General features: G+C 36.0%; 1 protein-coding gene across 5 annotated transcripts in view; it reads left to right on the top strand.

Moving 5' to 3' along the window:
- Positions 1 to 9,416: 9,416 nt before the first annotated feature.
- LOC149776631 (PAT complex subunit CCDC47-like) overlaps positions 9,417 to 17,526 on the top strand; it is a 61,727-nt gene continuing 53,617 nt past the window's right edge. For 3 of the 5 annotated variants that reach the window (XR_016416078.1, XM_089941129.1, XM_089941126.1), the window contains exons 1-2: positions 9,446 to 9,591; positions 17,030 to 17,157. Coding sequence is in view for 4 of the 5 variants with exons in the window: in XM_089941129.1 (XP_089797255.1) it covers positions 17,031 to 17,157 (127 nt within the window). In the remaining variant the exon portion in view is untranslated. Of the gene's footprint in view, positions 9,592 to 17,029; positions 17,158 to 17,526 lie in introns of all 5 variants that reach the window. The other 2 variants (XM_089941127.1, XM_089941128.1) reach the window with 2 other exon arrangements.

Here is a 17,526-nt window from a genome sequence, read left to right as displayed (position 1 = left end):
GGAGCTACTGTATTTGAATAATTAGCATGTATGATTCACGGTCTATAGGTTATTGGTTGGACTCCGGCCAATGCCGATCGGGATCCACTAAATTGCTGGATTCCTTGGCAAGGATTTTAGATCAACAGCCTCAGTACTAAAATCTTTTCACGCGACGAATTTCAAGTAATCGATCATTCCGCACCAAACGAAAAAGACTACAACGCGTTAATGTAGAAGGTGACCAATAGCGTTAAAGTTTCCGGAGCCTGAAAGCCTGTTGAATTTCTAACATTCGTCTCGAATACAAAAATTTCCGTCTCCAGGTTCACCAAACACATCGAATCATCTTTCTCACAAATAACTGTTCATGTTGCATTGACATTGATATAAACATTTGCACCGAAGAGTTTCCATTCACGGATAAAATGAGTGAAATTCGTGCATGCTGGATGTCTATTAAGAACAAGCTTTATTTTCTAGTTTATTAGTCACTTTCGTCATTCTTTCACTTTGTCTCGATTGATCCAATATATCAATCGATCGATACGCACACAAATATATAAAGACTGTGTCCAGTTTTCAGGAATTCCTCTAGTTATTGTTCTAAATAGCAGAGAGTACTTTCAGTTATTGATCAGTCGTATAAAGACTTACTTCTCGCTAATTATCTATTATACGAAAATTCAAATATTAATTTGGAAATTTTGAAACAGATTTATGCAATAGTATGACTGGTTGTAACGTCGCTCTCTTAGTAAGAGGGGTGGTTAATTGGGTTTGGCTGGCGTTATGTAGAGGATGACCTCCCTCGATATTATAGCCCGGCGGGAGTGAAAGAATAATAGAATTTCAACAGAGGACTGAGCGAGAATACTGGGGAGAAAAAAAAGCAATATGAACCCCCTTTGACAAGAAAATAACAAATTTAATCAGAACAAATTAATAACAGCAATTCCAATTCAAGTTAGATTATATCAGCAGAATTTAACAATTTAATTCGGATTTATTTCATCATCATAGAGAGAGGTGAAAAGGGCGCAATATCCACGATTATATGGATCACCTTCCTCCCCTTTTGCCGTATATCAACGTCTCTTAGTTCATCGTTCCTAAGCTCTGTGCTTTGCCCCTTCATGAACTTCCTGATACTTTTATTCTGAACTCGTCCTTCTTTCCTTCCCTGGACTACTGTCTCCGGACAGCTGTTCCTTAAAGGACAAAATTACCACATAATGTATGTATACCCCACTCTCTAGAGGTACATACGATTCACTTACATTATTCAAAGCATGTTGCTATCCACAAACCGCGTAAATTCTGACTTAGTACGGTAGGACATTAACCTCTCTTCCAATGGCAAGTATTACATTACCACGCGAACTTCTACCAAATATTACCGTATTATTTTACAGATACTGCTACTTGTTCGATTACCATTGCGTGAAATTCACAACTGTAACTCACAGCAATCATTAACCTTCAAGATTATCCAAGATTACAAAATCAGATATAATTAGGTAAGTATCGTTAACTCGTGATATCTGTATCGTCCTAACAAACAAAGGAAGCTATTTCAAATCTTACACATATGAACACTTAGATCGCATGCAATCAATTCTACCAATGAACTAATAACGGTAAAATTAAAAGGTAAATTGCATAACAATTCTAGCAACAACACTTTCCATGAAATTTAATAAAATAAATTGCATAATAACTATAGCATCAACACTTTCCATGAAATTGAATAAATTAAATTGCATAACAACTCTAGCATCAGCACATTTCGATGAATTAAATAAACGATATATAATATGGCAAACACATCTGCATAAAACAAACAATCAAATAATGGAATATTACGTGAAACTAAAATTGCGTACCTTATTGCTGTTCTCTTTCAGAACTTGTGCGTCCTAGCACTAAATATATCTTTCTTTTTTACAAGACGACATCTTGGTCCCTTCCTTGTTTCAGGATATTTTCACACTAAAGAATTTCGACTGAGGTCGTCACTTTAAAGTATGATTGTTCTAAAATGTACGCCCTAATTTATTCTGCCCAATCGTAGGCAGCGGTCCCTATTTTTTTCCCAAGAAATATATCCTTTCATCAGGTTTAGACAGCTCGGAATCTGTGAACGACAGTGCGTGACAATTTCCCTTTGAAAAAAAAAAATGATAAGTGGACATAGGTTCCTACCAAGCGGTTAGGGTTGGTAGCTCAAATGTTTACTTTCTAAGGACCGTGTTAAGATACCCCGGTCAATTTAACTGAGTCGGAATTCTATCCCTTTGAAGTTTACACTGACATGGGGAGAGATGAACGAAGAAAGGTCGAAGTGACCCTTCACAAACACTTTTCTGGCTTAAATGAGATAACATTTTAATGCTCAATGCATTCAACTTTAAAATTTTCTGTAATTCAAAATTCGACACTTCACACTGGTGGATAATCTTTCGAGAATATAATTGAAACAAAGCACAACCTCAAGACTAACAAAAGTCCGACAATTTTTAAAATAATTTTATTGTTATGCTTTTAACTAACGTATTACTTTATAATTGGATTGTATATTTTCAACCTCGTAAACACACACATATATAATTATTCGTGCTGCCAAACGAGAACAAAATATAGAGCCAAAAAAAATGTCGCTAACATTTTGTGAACAAAATATTTAACATTTAGTGTTTCGATGGTTTGGACGGGCTTACTGATGAGTCATACAAATGTGAAGCAAGAAAAACCATGCAAGTTTGAAATAATAGTTTCGTGAGCGTGTGGTTATTGGTTGATTAAAGTAACATTACTCTTGACATTTGCTCTATTACAAAACCTTCATTTGACAAAGACTGTTGTATGGATGTCCTCCGAAATAGTGAGACATCGACTTTGATTAGCTCGTTTGTTGCAATAATAATTTCCGATGGGATCACCATACTGAAAATATTCGTAAAGCACAGTCATCCAGAATTACCCTACTCAATAGAATCAAGAAAAGCTGACCTTTACAAACTTTATTTTTATAATGCATGGATTCTCCTACCACTATGGTGGCCTAGTATCAACGTATTGTCCTTCATTTTGGGCCGAGGGTGACCGAGTGGTCTAATGCTCTCAGCATTACAGGTCACTGATATCTCACCTCTGTCCGCTTGGGTTTCTAAGTCGCTCGTCTTTACAGATTACAGACATCCCACCTATATACGCGTGGGATCGAGTTCCTGACTCGGCCAACGTGGGTATGTGAGAAAGCTTGCCAGTAGCTTCACGTGGGACGGTGGTTCTTCCCGGGGTTTTCTTCCTCCAGCAGATATACTAGCAGCCATGCATAGCCTATAATGTGCTGAAAATTATGCTTAAGCACACAACGATAACAAAAACAAAATCCTCCTTCATTTATTTCACAGCAATAATGTTTACATCCGGTTCCCAACTTTTAAGCGACTCATTATGTCAATGGAACTTGTCGAAAATACCACTATGGAACAGGAGCGTTGTGGTATTTTTTTTTAATTTGAGTGATCCACAAATATTCTCATACCCTTAGGAGATGGAAATCATTGAAATGTCAAAATGGCCCATGGACACAAGTGACCCAAGAAACCCACGGAATCTCTGTCTATAGTAAAGGTCACACAAGTCATGGATATATATAGCAAAAGTCACATGAATCATGGATCTGTATAGTAAAAGTCATTCGAGTCATGGATATATATAGTAAAAGTCACTTGAGTCATGGATATCTATAGTAAAAGTCACACGAGTCATGGATATAGATAGTAAAAGTCACACGCGTCATGGATATAGATAGTAAAAGTCACACGAGTCATGGATATAGATAGTAAAAGTCACACGCGTCATGGATATCTATAGTAAAAGTCACACGCGTCATGGATATATATAGTAAAAGTCACACGCGTCATGGATATACATAGTAAAAGTCACACGAATCATGGATATCTATAGTAAAAGTCACACGAGTCATGGATATATATATAGTAAAAGTCACATGAGTCATGGATATCTATAGTAAAAGTCACACGAGTCATGGATATAGATAGTAAAAGTCACACGAGTCATGGATATAGATAGTAAAAGTCACACGCATCATGGATTTCTATAGCAAAAGTCAAGTGAGTCATGGATGCGCATCTTTTCGTTTTAAATTAATTATAAAGTGTTCTTTTAAAATTTAATACTAAATTAATGTTCTTTAACCAAAGTATATTCAATCCGGATTATGGAATGCTCTGCACCTTAACTGTCATCAAGAAACTTCCAGACGAACATTATCGATCGCTATGGTCTTTTACAACGGTGGCTATGTAATAAACTTGGGTCAAGAAAAGTGTTCGTCGAGTGGAATCGTCACAATATAGGGTAGTACGAATTTATTTATCAATATGCGTAACTTTCATTGTGACACCACAACGCGTGACAGTCAATCCAAATTGCACTATATCACACATTTAGGTTCATTTCGTCCGAAAATGTCTACGCACTTTAACATTAATTTTGCCGTAGGCACTTCTCGGTGTGTCCAAATAATAACCTTCCAAAAGAAGATGTATGAATAATACATGGATAATAATACAAATGAAGTGAATACTTGCCACTCGAACAAATGTATAATCAAATTCTTAAAAAAGACACGTATTACTGAAATAGTCGGTGTTGAATGTCTACGTGACCTATTTGACTTTTACTATAGTATCGGGGGGCCCGAGTGGCCAAGTAGTCTAAAGCGCTAAGCATTACGGATCACTTTCATCTCACCTCTGTCTGCGTGGGTTCGAGTCTCGGGTTCGGCCTATGTGGGTATGTGAGAAAGCTTGCCAGTAGCTTCTCTTGAGTTGGTGGTTCTTTCCGGGGTTTCCCGGGTTCTTCTTCCACCATTAATACTGGCCGCCAGGTATAGCCTATCGTGTACTGAAAAATGGCGTTAAACCCCACAACAAAAACAACACCAACTATTGTATTGTATGATTCATGAATTCTAGGCTGAGCATGTTGTTCGAAGTCATCGGGCCACAGAACAGTCATTTCGCTTAGCATGGCTAGTATCGATCTCATCCCCTCGAGCGACGTCAAGAGAAAGTAACGTAACATAGACATGGTCGCTTATGGACCGAATAAATTACCAGTAAGATGTAGTTGAACAGTTGTGTCTCATACAAAAACTTACTAGTAATGTGGCATCACTTCAAAGAAAAATGTTGGCTGTAACAGCCTCTAAAAAATCACACGCACAATCAAGCGTTTCAAACATCCCAAGCTGATGGAAGCGGGGAGGAATCTCCTCCGTCCCCCTTTTCAATGATAATTGCGTACTTAATCTGTTAATACTGGAGGACAAATTATCAAGCGTCTTTTGCAGAAAGCTTTACAAATTGCTGAAAACTCTTCACACTACTACCAACGTCAGGATCGTATGGTGCATGCTGTTTTGACAAAATGGTTACTGTTGTAAATTCTGTCATGTCGTACAGCGCCTACAATTCTGACAAACTGGCTACTGTTGTGAATTCTGTCGCATCTTACAATGCCTGCAGTAATGACGAATTGGCTATTGTTGTGAATTCTGTCATGTCGTACAGTACCTGCAGTCCTGACAGTTTGGCTATTGTTGTCAATGCTGTCATTATTGGAGAAGCAGACCATATGGGGACAGGGCTCGGCTCGGCAGCAGAGGCTTCCACTAATGATGACTTTTCTATGAGTACTTGTATGGATACACATGTCCTTACATCCCAGCTGATTTTCTTTTCCAGTGCTATAAACACTCCTACCTATTTCATTCTGGTATAAAGCAAGACATTTCCAGAATGGGAAAAGTTACTTCTGACATTTGGATTTGAAATACTCTGCTGGGATGTAAAACTGAATTTGACTCGATTTAAAATGTTTTACTCTCAAAACAACTTCAGTCACAGAAAGTCCATAAGTTGATTCTGAAAACTGTTATCAGCCCGTCCTCTAAATAGCCCCCAAAATTCTCTTTGGCATATTTCTATGACCCAAAGAAGGGCGGTACGCACATGTTAATTCTAAACCTGAACACTTGAATCAACCAATAGAAAATCATCATTGTGAAATGGAAACTTTACATTTTGCCATTAATAAAAAAGGACTACTGGTTTGCCTCCATTAACTTGCTAGTTGCATGCAATTCTATTTCACGGATGCTTAACACAGACATTACTTAAGATTTTGGGATCAAGATTCAAGGTTTAATTTTTTTTATGGGCTTCATTCTTTATTCTGTTTACATGAATGTGTGCCTTATACGAAGAAAAGCTGATAGCTTGGTATCTGACTGACAGATAGATTTGAGATATGGTTGCTGGTGTACCTGTTGTGTCATATGCACCACTATGCTATACATAGCCCTTAACATAAAGAAGGACTAAAACTGAAATCGCACTTGGTTGAATTTGACAGTTCCATGGTTTCAAATGACAATGGCCGGAGACATGTTTACTGGTGGATTAAACCATTTTTCTGTTTGCCGTGATTCTCAACACAAGCCTAACATATGGTTATTAGTAGGACGGATTTAATATGGGGTGGTGTGTGTTTAACTGTGATTTCCTAACTTGTCAGCAGGGGGTCAATGGCCCTCAAAAGAAAGACCGTGGCACGTTCATTTTCCTTGACCTGAAAGTAGGTTTCGTCACTTTACAACGCTCAGGAATTAGGGTTTACTTGTAAGTCTGACTGCCTTTCTGAAATTTGGGAATGGCAAAGAGCAATAGATATGTAGCTCAGTGCTTGTCATCTGTAAGGCCAATTGAACATGGATGCTGATTTTTTCAATCGCGCAAATTAAACCGTGATTCTGAATGAATGTTAAGGCCTGAAATATTCCAGGAAATTCAGCATACATGTGATGTTCATCTTTCTGCGTCTAAATTAAATTGTCTTCAGCCAGGATGTATTTCACACAAACCAAACTTTCATGCTTCACTTGTTGATGCATTTTCTGTATCTTGGAGTTTGTTCACTCGACCATATGTTCTTCACTCTTTAAGTGTAATTCTTAGAGTTCTACATAAATGTAAGGGGATGGGGTGGGCGGTAACACCAATTTTTAGTATTAGGCCATTTTCTCCAAACGACAGTCTTTGTGTCAGATCAGTCGTACATACCGATCTTCAGATGCCACTCATAATCCTAGCCCCAACTCTAACCCCAACATGTGGTCCCTTAAGACTGGTTATACTGTACGTGGAATACGTAAGATCAGATCAATATAAATACAATCAAAAATACATGTAGAGTAAATCAAACAAACATGGCATGAAGAGTAAGACATCGAGAGGTAAAAATAACGCGTGTAAACGAAGAAGTATTTAATTTTATAGAAAATTCACATTATAAAGCCATCTAGACATACACCGTTACCCTACCAATCTTTGAGACACCAGGGACATCCTACATTTCTATGTAGATGCTGTATACCATGATTTCATTCCGGAAGGTCATTTCATGTGTTGGAAAGCAAGAACCTGAATGAATTTAAATGATCGACATCATTGTAAACATTTAGATTCGGCGCCGATCTAATGCAATGGGACCTCATGTGTGCTTTTAATATGGACTGGTAAAATATGTCTGGGGTCCATTCTACAAACTTTTACATAAGACACCATTTATTGCCTGCAATATACTCCGAGATAACCATGCGATTTAAAAATAATCTATGTAGGTACGAGAGAGACAGTTTAAGATACCTCTCATTCTACATTTTTCTAGAATCAGTAAACATTTGGGAATATAATACCAGATGTTAGAAGAGTACTTTGAATGAAGCGGAACAAGAAGTCTATAATTTGTACATTTCGGAATACAACAGCAAATGTTGTTTAGATGTTATTATAGGGTAATGCTTTGATAGTCACAGCTTGGACATTTATGGATATTCGATTGTTGGGCTTGGTATTGATTAGTGTCCTCAATTTGTGTTTCCTTACTATTAGAGCATGAGGACATAAAATCAGTCTAACCAATACGGAAACTTGGTTTGTTACCATTCAGCCAACCATACACAGATAAGTTTGAAGTGAAGCTACGATATACTTTTGCCATTTTTTAAAAACCCAACAAAAGAGAAGTTACCTATATTGGCTGTCCTCGATTCGAAAGATTACCATTTTCTGAAGAAGAAAAAACTGTTTTCGTTTTGACAAATGTTGACGGAACCGTGGTAATTCCTGTCTTCTATACCACGATGATTCACTTTTTTCAGTAAGAAATGAGTGATTAGCTGCATTAAGTAATGCCGTTAGGAGGAATCGATTTGGTCTAGCATAGGTCTAGCATAGTCTATTTAGAAATCGATTTGGTCTAGCATAGGTCTAGCATTGTCTATTTATAAATCGAATTGGTCTAGCTTGAGTCAGTTTCAGTGAAATAACCAATACAATTATTTCAATTTGTCGATTGTAATCTGAACTTTATGCAGGTTCTGGACTTCAGAAAATGTAATACTTTGACATGACATTAATTGCACAAAGTAAACTATTATTCCTTATTCGACGATTGTTTATTGACTATTGAGTTAAGTAGTCGTGATTGTTCATTGAATCTGAGTTTTTTAAATAACAAAAACAGGTGGCTGAAATCCTGAATGCCCTAAAGAATCACTGTTGTTAGAACTTGAAAAGCTTTATGGATTATTTTATTAAATTGTTTGCTTTTGTTATTCAATTGTGTATTCACATTCAGTTCCAGTGTTCTATTGTTTTTGTTTTAAAGGCATTATCTATGTCATGTTATCATTGTAGTACCAATATTGTTTCTGTTTTCTCCAGATTTTGTTGTAATATTTCAGCACAAGATACGCTATACACGGCGACCAGTATAAACGGTTGATGAAGAACCCGGGAAAACCCCGGGAAAAAAAAAGCAACCCATGAAAAACTACTGGCATGCTTTCTCATATACTCACATTGGCCGAACCCCAGACTCGAACCCACGCAGACAGGTGAGATGACAATAATCCGTAACGTAAAGCGCTTTAGACCATTCGGCTACTCGCTCCCCCCCTCCCCCGATCTTGTAACTTTGCTCGTATATATTTTTTGGATAAATTAAAAAACAAAACATGAACAAACAAACACCCCAAGGCAAAACAAACCTATTTTATTGTCAGTATATGTGGAATGCATCTATCAAGCTCTTGTAAACACACACACACCCAGCCTCCCCCCCCCCAAAAAAAAAAGAATTTTGATCAGGGATTGTTGAAATTCACAAGTAACCCCCCCCCAAAAAAAATTTATGCATTTCCGCCACTCAGTATAAATATTTATTTTAAGTATATTTTGCAGCCGGCAGACAGAATACCTGATCCTTACCTCGACTCAAAATCCGGACTCACGTGAAACCATGGATGAACCTGTGCTGTGTAATAGTGACAGCGAAATCTTCAGCCTTGGAAGTTTGTTAAGTACCATTTCCGGAAACGTTCTATTTGGGTGGAAGGTCGGAAAAAGCTTCAAAATATTACCAAAATACCTTTATAAATAGATTTTTACGAGGCTTATGTAAAGAGGCCGGTATTTCGAAATATAATCAATTCATCTAAGCATTTATAAAGAGGTACTGAAAAGTAATCAATGATAAATTTTTTTGTAAATATTTCATTACACCCATCTTTCGATAACTTTTTTAGAGCACGTGTGGCTTCTTATGCACACACTAATGACCGGGTAGACGTAGTTAATGTTGGTAAACAGAAATCTGACATTCTGTCTTTTGAGTTGAGCTAGAATTAAAAATTGAACTGATAAGAACCCTAAACTCAACAGATTGCAAAAGTACGTCACGCTTAACTGTTTCTTTCGCATAACGTTATAAACGTTGGCAGAGAGGATACGTTAATAAGTATAGCTGAATAAAAAAGATAATTGAGTAATGGGGGAAATACAAGATAAAGGAGAAAGGAAGATTCACTTTGCATTTTCAGTTAATCAGTTTTGGCATTATTGCGACTAATGAGGCTCCTGAGTTTTGAACCAACAAACAATATAGAACACCATGTCGGTCAGTTCTGCGGGTCGGGTAATTCTGCCCAACGATACGTCATTTCAGTAAACATTGGATCACATATTATTTTGGTTCAAAAATCCATTTTGTATCAAGAAAGAACGATCATACTTTAATCAAGGAAAGTGATATTCATAAAGTGTACAAAAATATCCCATATTTTGACTTGAAATGCACATGAAAATATGATTTTTTAATGACAGCATGAAGACCCACTCCATGACCTTGAACTGGTGGCCCAGAAAATCTGATTTACGATGTATCTTTTAGAATCATACAAATAAATACATTATATAAAACAGGGTTCTCAAACTCAAACACAGTGTGTCAACTTGCCGCTAGAATATAAATTCTCAAGAAATTCCCCAGCTTATAGTCTGTTTCTAAAGTCTTTAATAATTTTTCCCCATCAGCAAGACGTCAACACATTGCATCCTATTCATTGTTGTTTCTCTTCCACGTAATAACTTATTTTTTTATAAAATGTTGAACTTACTAACATTTTTACAAGATTGGTTTAGTTTGCTTAACATCTTTTGCCATTTATTGGCATTTTTATGTTGAATTTTGTAAAACTAGCCATAAACCTGACATAATTCTGACAGAAACAATCCAAAGCAATACATTTCATTTCTATAGCCCGATGGATAAATATTACATCTTTTTAAAGCTCTGCGCAGAATAGGTCAACATGTCAGGGAAACACAGGGATAGTATTCCCTGTGTCCAAAATTAATATTATTTTGAAAAGAATATTCTGGTGACAATTGGTAAGCATTGCTGTATTTTATTTTCATCAATCTGTCAAATTCGGTATATGTTTTGCTTCAACATTGGAGACGGAAACTTGAGGTGCACAGAAATGCCAGACAGCATTGTATGTCATGCAGTGAGATCTAATTTGCAGATATGGCCTTTAGTTGTTCTCAGATCTTAAAAGTAAAGAGCTCCTGATTTTAAGGTACCACGCTGGGAGCCTCAACTTCAACAATTTTTGAAGAGTTCCTAAGAGGAATTGACTTGGGGATAAAAAGCTGTATTTAAAGACATGTGACAGCATTTATGCATGTAACTTTTAATTCTTTTAACCCTTTGCCTCATACAACCGTCTTTGGACGCCTCTACAAAAGTCGCATCGAAGCGACTTTTGACGCTTCTACAAAAGTCCCATAGAAGCACCTTTTGACGTCTGCTGTAAACATCAGCCATTTTAGGCCGGTTTTCATAGTGCCACCTTCGGGGAAAACCCCTTATTAGATACTACATTCATTTCTGTGAATGACAATTACGTCAGATCACGTGGTCACTGTTTATGTACTGGTCGATATCTGCTATTTAAAGTAACTGGGTCGTAATCTCCACTCTCCAAAATGGCGGTCGCGGATTTCATTCAGTACTTACGAAGTTTTCATGATTAGAATCACAACTATGAAAGATTCAATAACCTAGGTAAAGGCTCTGATATTGATACAGGCTGCAATTAGTTTTTATAAATTATCAAATTTAGATGACTTAGTGATGTAGACACAGATGAAAAACTTGTAAATTTCGAGTATGAGAAATGGCAGCTCTACGGTTGGTCACACAGCCTCACTGACATGACAGTGAACGAATTCTCTCCAGATTTTAAAGCACATAACAAATTCTGCCGTGATAAATAATTACACAGCTATAACAATCGGACTTTACTCTTAAATTGTTCCACATGTAATAGATGTGTACCAAAAATGTAAAATGGTTAAAATTGCTGTTAAACGTAACATACACTACATTGCATAATAGTTCACAGGCAAGCTATGCGTATGCAGTCGACTAGGTAACCTGTGTTCTATGTATAGCGAGCTGCACTTAGTCATTATGCTCTATGAGGTAAAGGGTTAAAGATAGAATGTCAGATTGCCGTGATTGATAACATTTGTTAAATGAGAAACACATTTAAGCTTAATGTCACCAAGGAAAAACATTCAAGACTCAATTTATAGGGTTTTTCTTTTATGCAGTGTCAGTACTACATTGTAAGACATGTCACGCATTATTTATGTTTTGGTGCTATGTCTTACTGCCCAAATAATGGTCTTGTATAGCGTGTTCCGATGTTGACTGACATTGGAATGAGTGTCCAAATTTTCAAGAATATCTCACGCTCTTGGCAGCACATATTGGAGCCTTTCCACACATTTAGGTGGACTATTCTTACTCCAATGTCTTTTTTTGAATGAATTCAAATTCTCACAGAAGCAAATGGTTGTGTTTTCAATTTTCAATTTTGGTTGACCCTCATTTGAGTTGGATGGAATACAGTGGATGCGAGGAGTGCCAAAATTGTTTGAAAGGATGGTAAATATCTTAAATGAAATGAAGCTGTCTAACCCCTTTTTTCAATAATAGTATATTTTTTATTCATTTCATTAAATAAATATTCTTTAATCTAATCTGATTTTGGAATTCCAAACTTCTGTCTCATTCCAGTCAGTTGAATGGAACATAAAAATGCGTTCATTTACTACTGTCAGATTTTGATACTATCATGATAAAGACATTAAAGTAAGTATAATGAATTAGATTTAAAAATGAGGAGGAGTGTTGATATGGGTTGCCAAGTAATTAAATATTCCTGAAAATGTTACCTCCTACTCTATGGTCAGTCGACTTAGGAACCTGGTACACAAGACTGTTCTTTAGGCAGTAAGACGTAGCACCAAAACAAAGATATCATGTGATACATCTTACTTGAAGGGCTAGCAGGTGCAGGTAATTCCCTGTGGAAAAAAAATTGGCTCTATCATACTATCAAATGGCCTAAACTTATGAGAAATCGGCATGAATTTGAATAACATGGCTGTGATACTTGATATACCAGTATTAATGACGATAACAAGTTAGTTAAAACTTGTGAAATACCATTACCTGTGCTGTTCCAGAATATCAAATTTCATTAGTATTTGATTTGAAATAAACCAGGCAATTATCCAAGTTTTTTTATTCCAAATATGAAAGACATAATGTGGTTTTAAATTCATTTGTGGCAGTTATAACAATTATAGAAATATCTTAAGATTTGTATGCTTTGGTTTTACAGTAAAAGATAATGCATACTAATGCAGCAATATACTGATTAAAAATGTCACTACTTGATTTATAATAGTGTATATTCCACTTAGAGACCAGCTGTTTATTGTTGGAATATTAAATAATAAATGGAGGAAAAATCTAACTCTTTATTTGCATTATTTAGAAATAGGTAATGTATTTATATAATTTTTAAGGTTGTGTGACATATTTTGTGCTGAGTGTATAATCAGCATCAAAAGTTGCACATTGGTAGTTAGATAAAGACAGGTACAATAGATAATGGCTATGCGAGTCAGTAATTAACCTGGATTGTCATAATAACATACCCAAGAAGAGGTAAGAACAGGTGTCATTTGACTTTGAATTAAGAAACAAGTTATTTATTTAACAGATGAATTTTGAAGAGATATCAGGAAAGTTTAAAGTGTATCAGCTCTAGCACGTAGCATGATCAGGACTAGCCTTTGTTTAGTCAATTATTTTTATGGATATGGGATTTCATATACCCATACAAAAAGGAAAAAAGAAGAGTTTAAAGAAATCTTTATGATAAATGTAAATACAATGTTTTTCTCTTGACCTTATTTCCTTAATGTATACACATGTGTATCTGGTAGTTCTCTATACTAGTTATTCATTTAATCTTTTATTCCAAATTTCACAGTAGATGATATGATAGGTTAAAGATATTGTTGTGAAGGATAGAGAAATGTAAATTGTATCCCTTGTGTTTCTTGTATTACCAAGTGGTATTAATTGACAATTGAATATAGTGGTGCACTTGTACATGAGTAAGAATGAAACTGTTCAAGTTAGAAACGTGGGACAATGCTGTGTTGTGGAATTCATGAAGCACTCTATCGTCAAGGTTGTTTTCCTACATAACTCATTTTTGTGAAAATACAAAAGAAGCAGCAAAGCAAATAATGACTAACCAGTATATAATATTATTACAAGTATGTATGTAAAAAAATGTTTAGACCATTCATTTCGTAGTCCTATCATTAAATTGATGTAACAAAGCTAAAAGTTAAAGTGGTCATGTTAAAGGAGTCCCTATTTCTAACAATAGATGCACTCTCATGATATGTGTGACAATATTTGTTCTTGGCTGCATGCAAATTCGTCTGGAAAGAAAGATCTAGTTCATTCTTACCTAGATTTTAATGCTTCATTTTATCATGGATGAATAGGTAACATAATGTTTTATTAGCAAAAATTAAATTAAATGTTGGGTTTTGATGTTCTTAAATGTTTAGTCCCTTGAGTTTAGTTTTTTGCAATTCTTTTTTTCTGCACCATGTATTTTGGTCACGTAACTTCAATTGAGACATTAGAAACTATATATTGTAATTCTAAGTGATAGGAGTGTCTGGATTATATCATTCAGACATGATTTTTCTCCATTTTAAAGCAGAATTTCACTTTTGTCCTGATTTGAATCAGATTTTTCTTGATATAGTCTGCTTTTTATATCATGTCCGATCTGGTTTTTTATAAACAGTCTGTCTGGTCCCATTCCTCAATGACTCTTGTAAATTATTCATTCCATATATTAGTTAGCATACGACTCTCGTAAAGAGTATTCTGATTGGTCAAAGGTTTAAATTCATCCAATGAATCTTTGTGTAATGGAAACTGATGGCAATGGAAAGAAGAAGCATGCTTGCAAAACATGGTGTCCTGGGTTGTTGAGAGAGACCATGACACGAAAAGTTTAGATAAATGTTCAAAAGATGTATGGAAATGGGAATGGTTGGAGCAAAAAGTTGATGGAAATTGAGTTGGTCAGTTTATAAGAAAACTGAACACTAGAGGACTCATTTTGTGACCTCTGCGAGAACAGTCTGAATTATGGCAATTGCAGTTGGAAGAGTTGGGAACAGCACCTACAAAAGAAGCTGCATACAAAAATTGAAGCTCAGAAGGCATCTGGAAGAAGTGTAGTTAATTACTATAAAAAGAAAGATTTCTTGTATGAGAGAACAGATGTAGCCCTCTGTCAGAATATGCATACTGCATGTCACCAATACAAGCACCAGCTTGAAAGGAAAAAGGCTTTCATTGAGAAGGAAACGAAGCGATTGCACATTGAGCCAAAAAAGTCAGTGGTGACGAAAAGGAAGGCTAAAGAAATCTTTGCCAAAGCCACAAAAAGAGCTCTACTGGCATATCAACAGGTTGTGTCCACTGGAGAAAAGGACAAGTTAATGTATGGGATTATTTGTATCTAGTTGATGTACATGGGTTTTTAATTTTACAGATTTGTTATGAAATGAGAGAAGTATAATATACTTGCTGCAAAAATTTGCAAATTATTGTGACTTAGTTATGATGTGAACACTGACATGCACATGAAATAACTTCAGCATCAATAGTATTGGAGAACAAATTCATGTGACAATAAATATTGTGAAATTATTGAAGTCAAGTTGAACACTTTTGGTAAGTTTATTAGTGTTTCAAATGTTTTTTTTTGGTTTATTTTACGATCATAAGTTGCATGAGGAGCAGTTTTTTATGAGTGTAAAATGCGTTTTTGGCCAGAAGCCTTTGGACCTAGGGTCAGGGGCACTGCCCCTCAAGACCCCATTTGCAGAGTATCCCCAGACTACCCATAAAGTTTTTTCAGCTTATTTTAAGGAAGACCAAAATCATATTTTATCATTATACTTACAGATGGGTCTAAACACTTTATTATTAACTGCCACTAGAAGAAGCATTTTAATTTTTATATGTCTCAAAACTTCATCAAATATTGCAGTAACTGTTAATATTAAATAGACAAAGTCTACAGCACAAGTGCAGCTTTGGATAGATGTGAAGGAATTTATGAGAACTACATGTACTGTTTCATGTGTCATGGCTTGGCACATTTTGGTATTTGTCCTGCAGGGTTTCAGTTGTCAAGTCCAAATGAGGGAGAATGTGACCTGTAGTTGCTTTTCATGGGGTGGCAGCAACATCATTGTCAACAGTTAAGGTTTTGCATATATTTCCTCAACCCCTTGATGGATCTGCATCATACTCGGCATAAACCATTATGACATTACAATGGAATATGTTCACTCACCCCTGTGACCTTGGGGTCAAGGCTTCTCTCATAGAAGATTTACATAAGTTCACAGATGTTTCATTTGCTTATATTTCCTAAACCTCTTGATATATTCTCTTCGTACTTTGGATGAATCATGAAGCTAAGACAATTCTTGCGGTGGCATGGTTGTGCAGAGTTAGTCATGGAAAATTTGCTTTAACGTTTGTTAAAGTTGTTTCAATGATTAATATTCTTCCTTAATCCCTTTAATGATTTTCTTTATATGTTGGATGACTTTGTTATAGTTGGAGTTCTCATTGATTGGGATGAATAACATAGAGGAAGAAGTGACTTTTGCTGGTCTGTTTATAGCAGGGATCTCACATATCTGGCCCATTGTGTTATTTCCTGTGGCCCTGAATGAAACCCAGAATTTGTAAAATAATTAATAATGCAGACTTTTTCTTGACTGACAGTTACTTTTGATAATTTCAGGTGGGCATATATTTCCTTGCCACTTAGCATAACATAATACTTTTTTAATAGCATTATATATTACTCTTATTTTAATTCATTTTGACTCCACCGTTGTGTCACTTTATGTAAAGGTTCCACTGAGGCAGCCATCAAGTCAATGTACTAGTCCTCGTGTGGCCATCAAGTCAATGTACTAGTCCTCATGTGGCCATCAAGTCAATGTACTAGTCCTCATGTGGCCACATAGTGATTTGAGTCTGAGACCTCTGGTTTATAGGGCCCTTGATCTTACCAGCATCACATCAGGGACTATTTTTTTTCTTGATGTGCTTTACTGGGAGTTAACCACTTATTATTCCATTTAAGAACAAATATTATACATTGGTTTCTTCTTCTCTGTTTCAGAATGAGATTGTCAATATGTCTTCTGTTGCTGTTGCTCCTCTGTGTTGGACTAACTCATCAAAAGACACCCCATGATGCAGATATTGATGATAACGATTTTGCAGAGTTTGAAGATGTTGAAGATGAAGGTATGTTTTCATCAGAAGAAATGCATAGTGCTAATCCAAATTAGTGAGAAATAAAACAGAACTAGAAAGTTAAAACTTTTCACCCCCTCTGACTAATCGGTTCTCCTTTATCCCACCACCCAAAAAACCCAATGACAGCATAAACCAACAAAGAAAGGACCACAGTGTTCTGATGGCTGATTTTACTGTCTTCACTTAGCAGCATTTATGTCTACTGCGATAACAGTGCTGACCATTAACTTGGTGACCATGCAGTGACACACTGTACTAATTTGTCTCTGATGAATAAAGGCCAGGTTAAACTTGGACCTAAACTAAAAGAAGTCTTTCTTATTCCCTGATGAAGTTGGAAATCCTAGCTCTAGGGAT

This window comes from Sinohyriopsis cumingii, chromosome 18 (genome assembly GCF_028554795.1).
Source record: "Sinohyriopsis cumingii isolate HCF-2022 chromosome 18, ASM2855479v2, whole genome shotgun sequence".
NCBI lineage: Eukaryota > Metazoa > Mollusca > Bivalvia > Unionida > Unionidae > Sinohyriopsis > Sinohyriopsis cumingii.
Note: the sequence above shows the minus strand (reverse complement) of the source record. Positions and strands in the feature narration are given on the sequence as shown.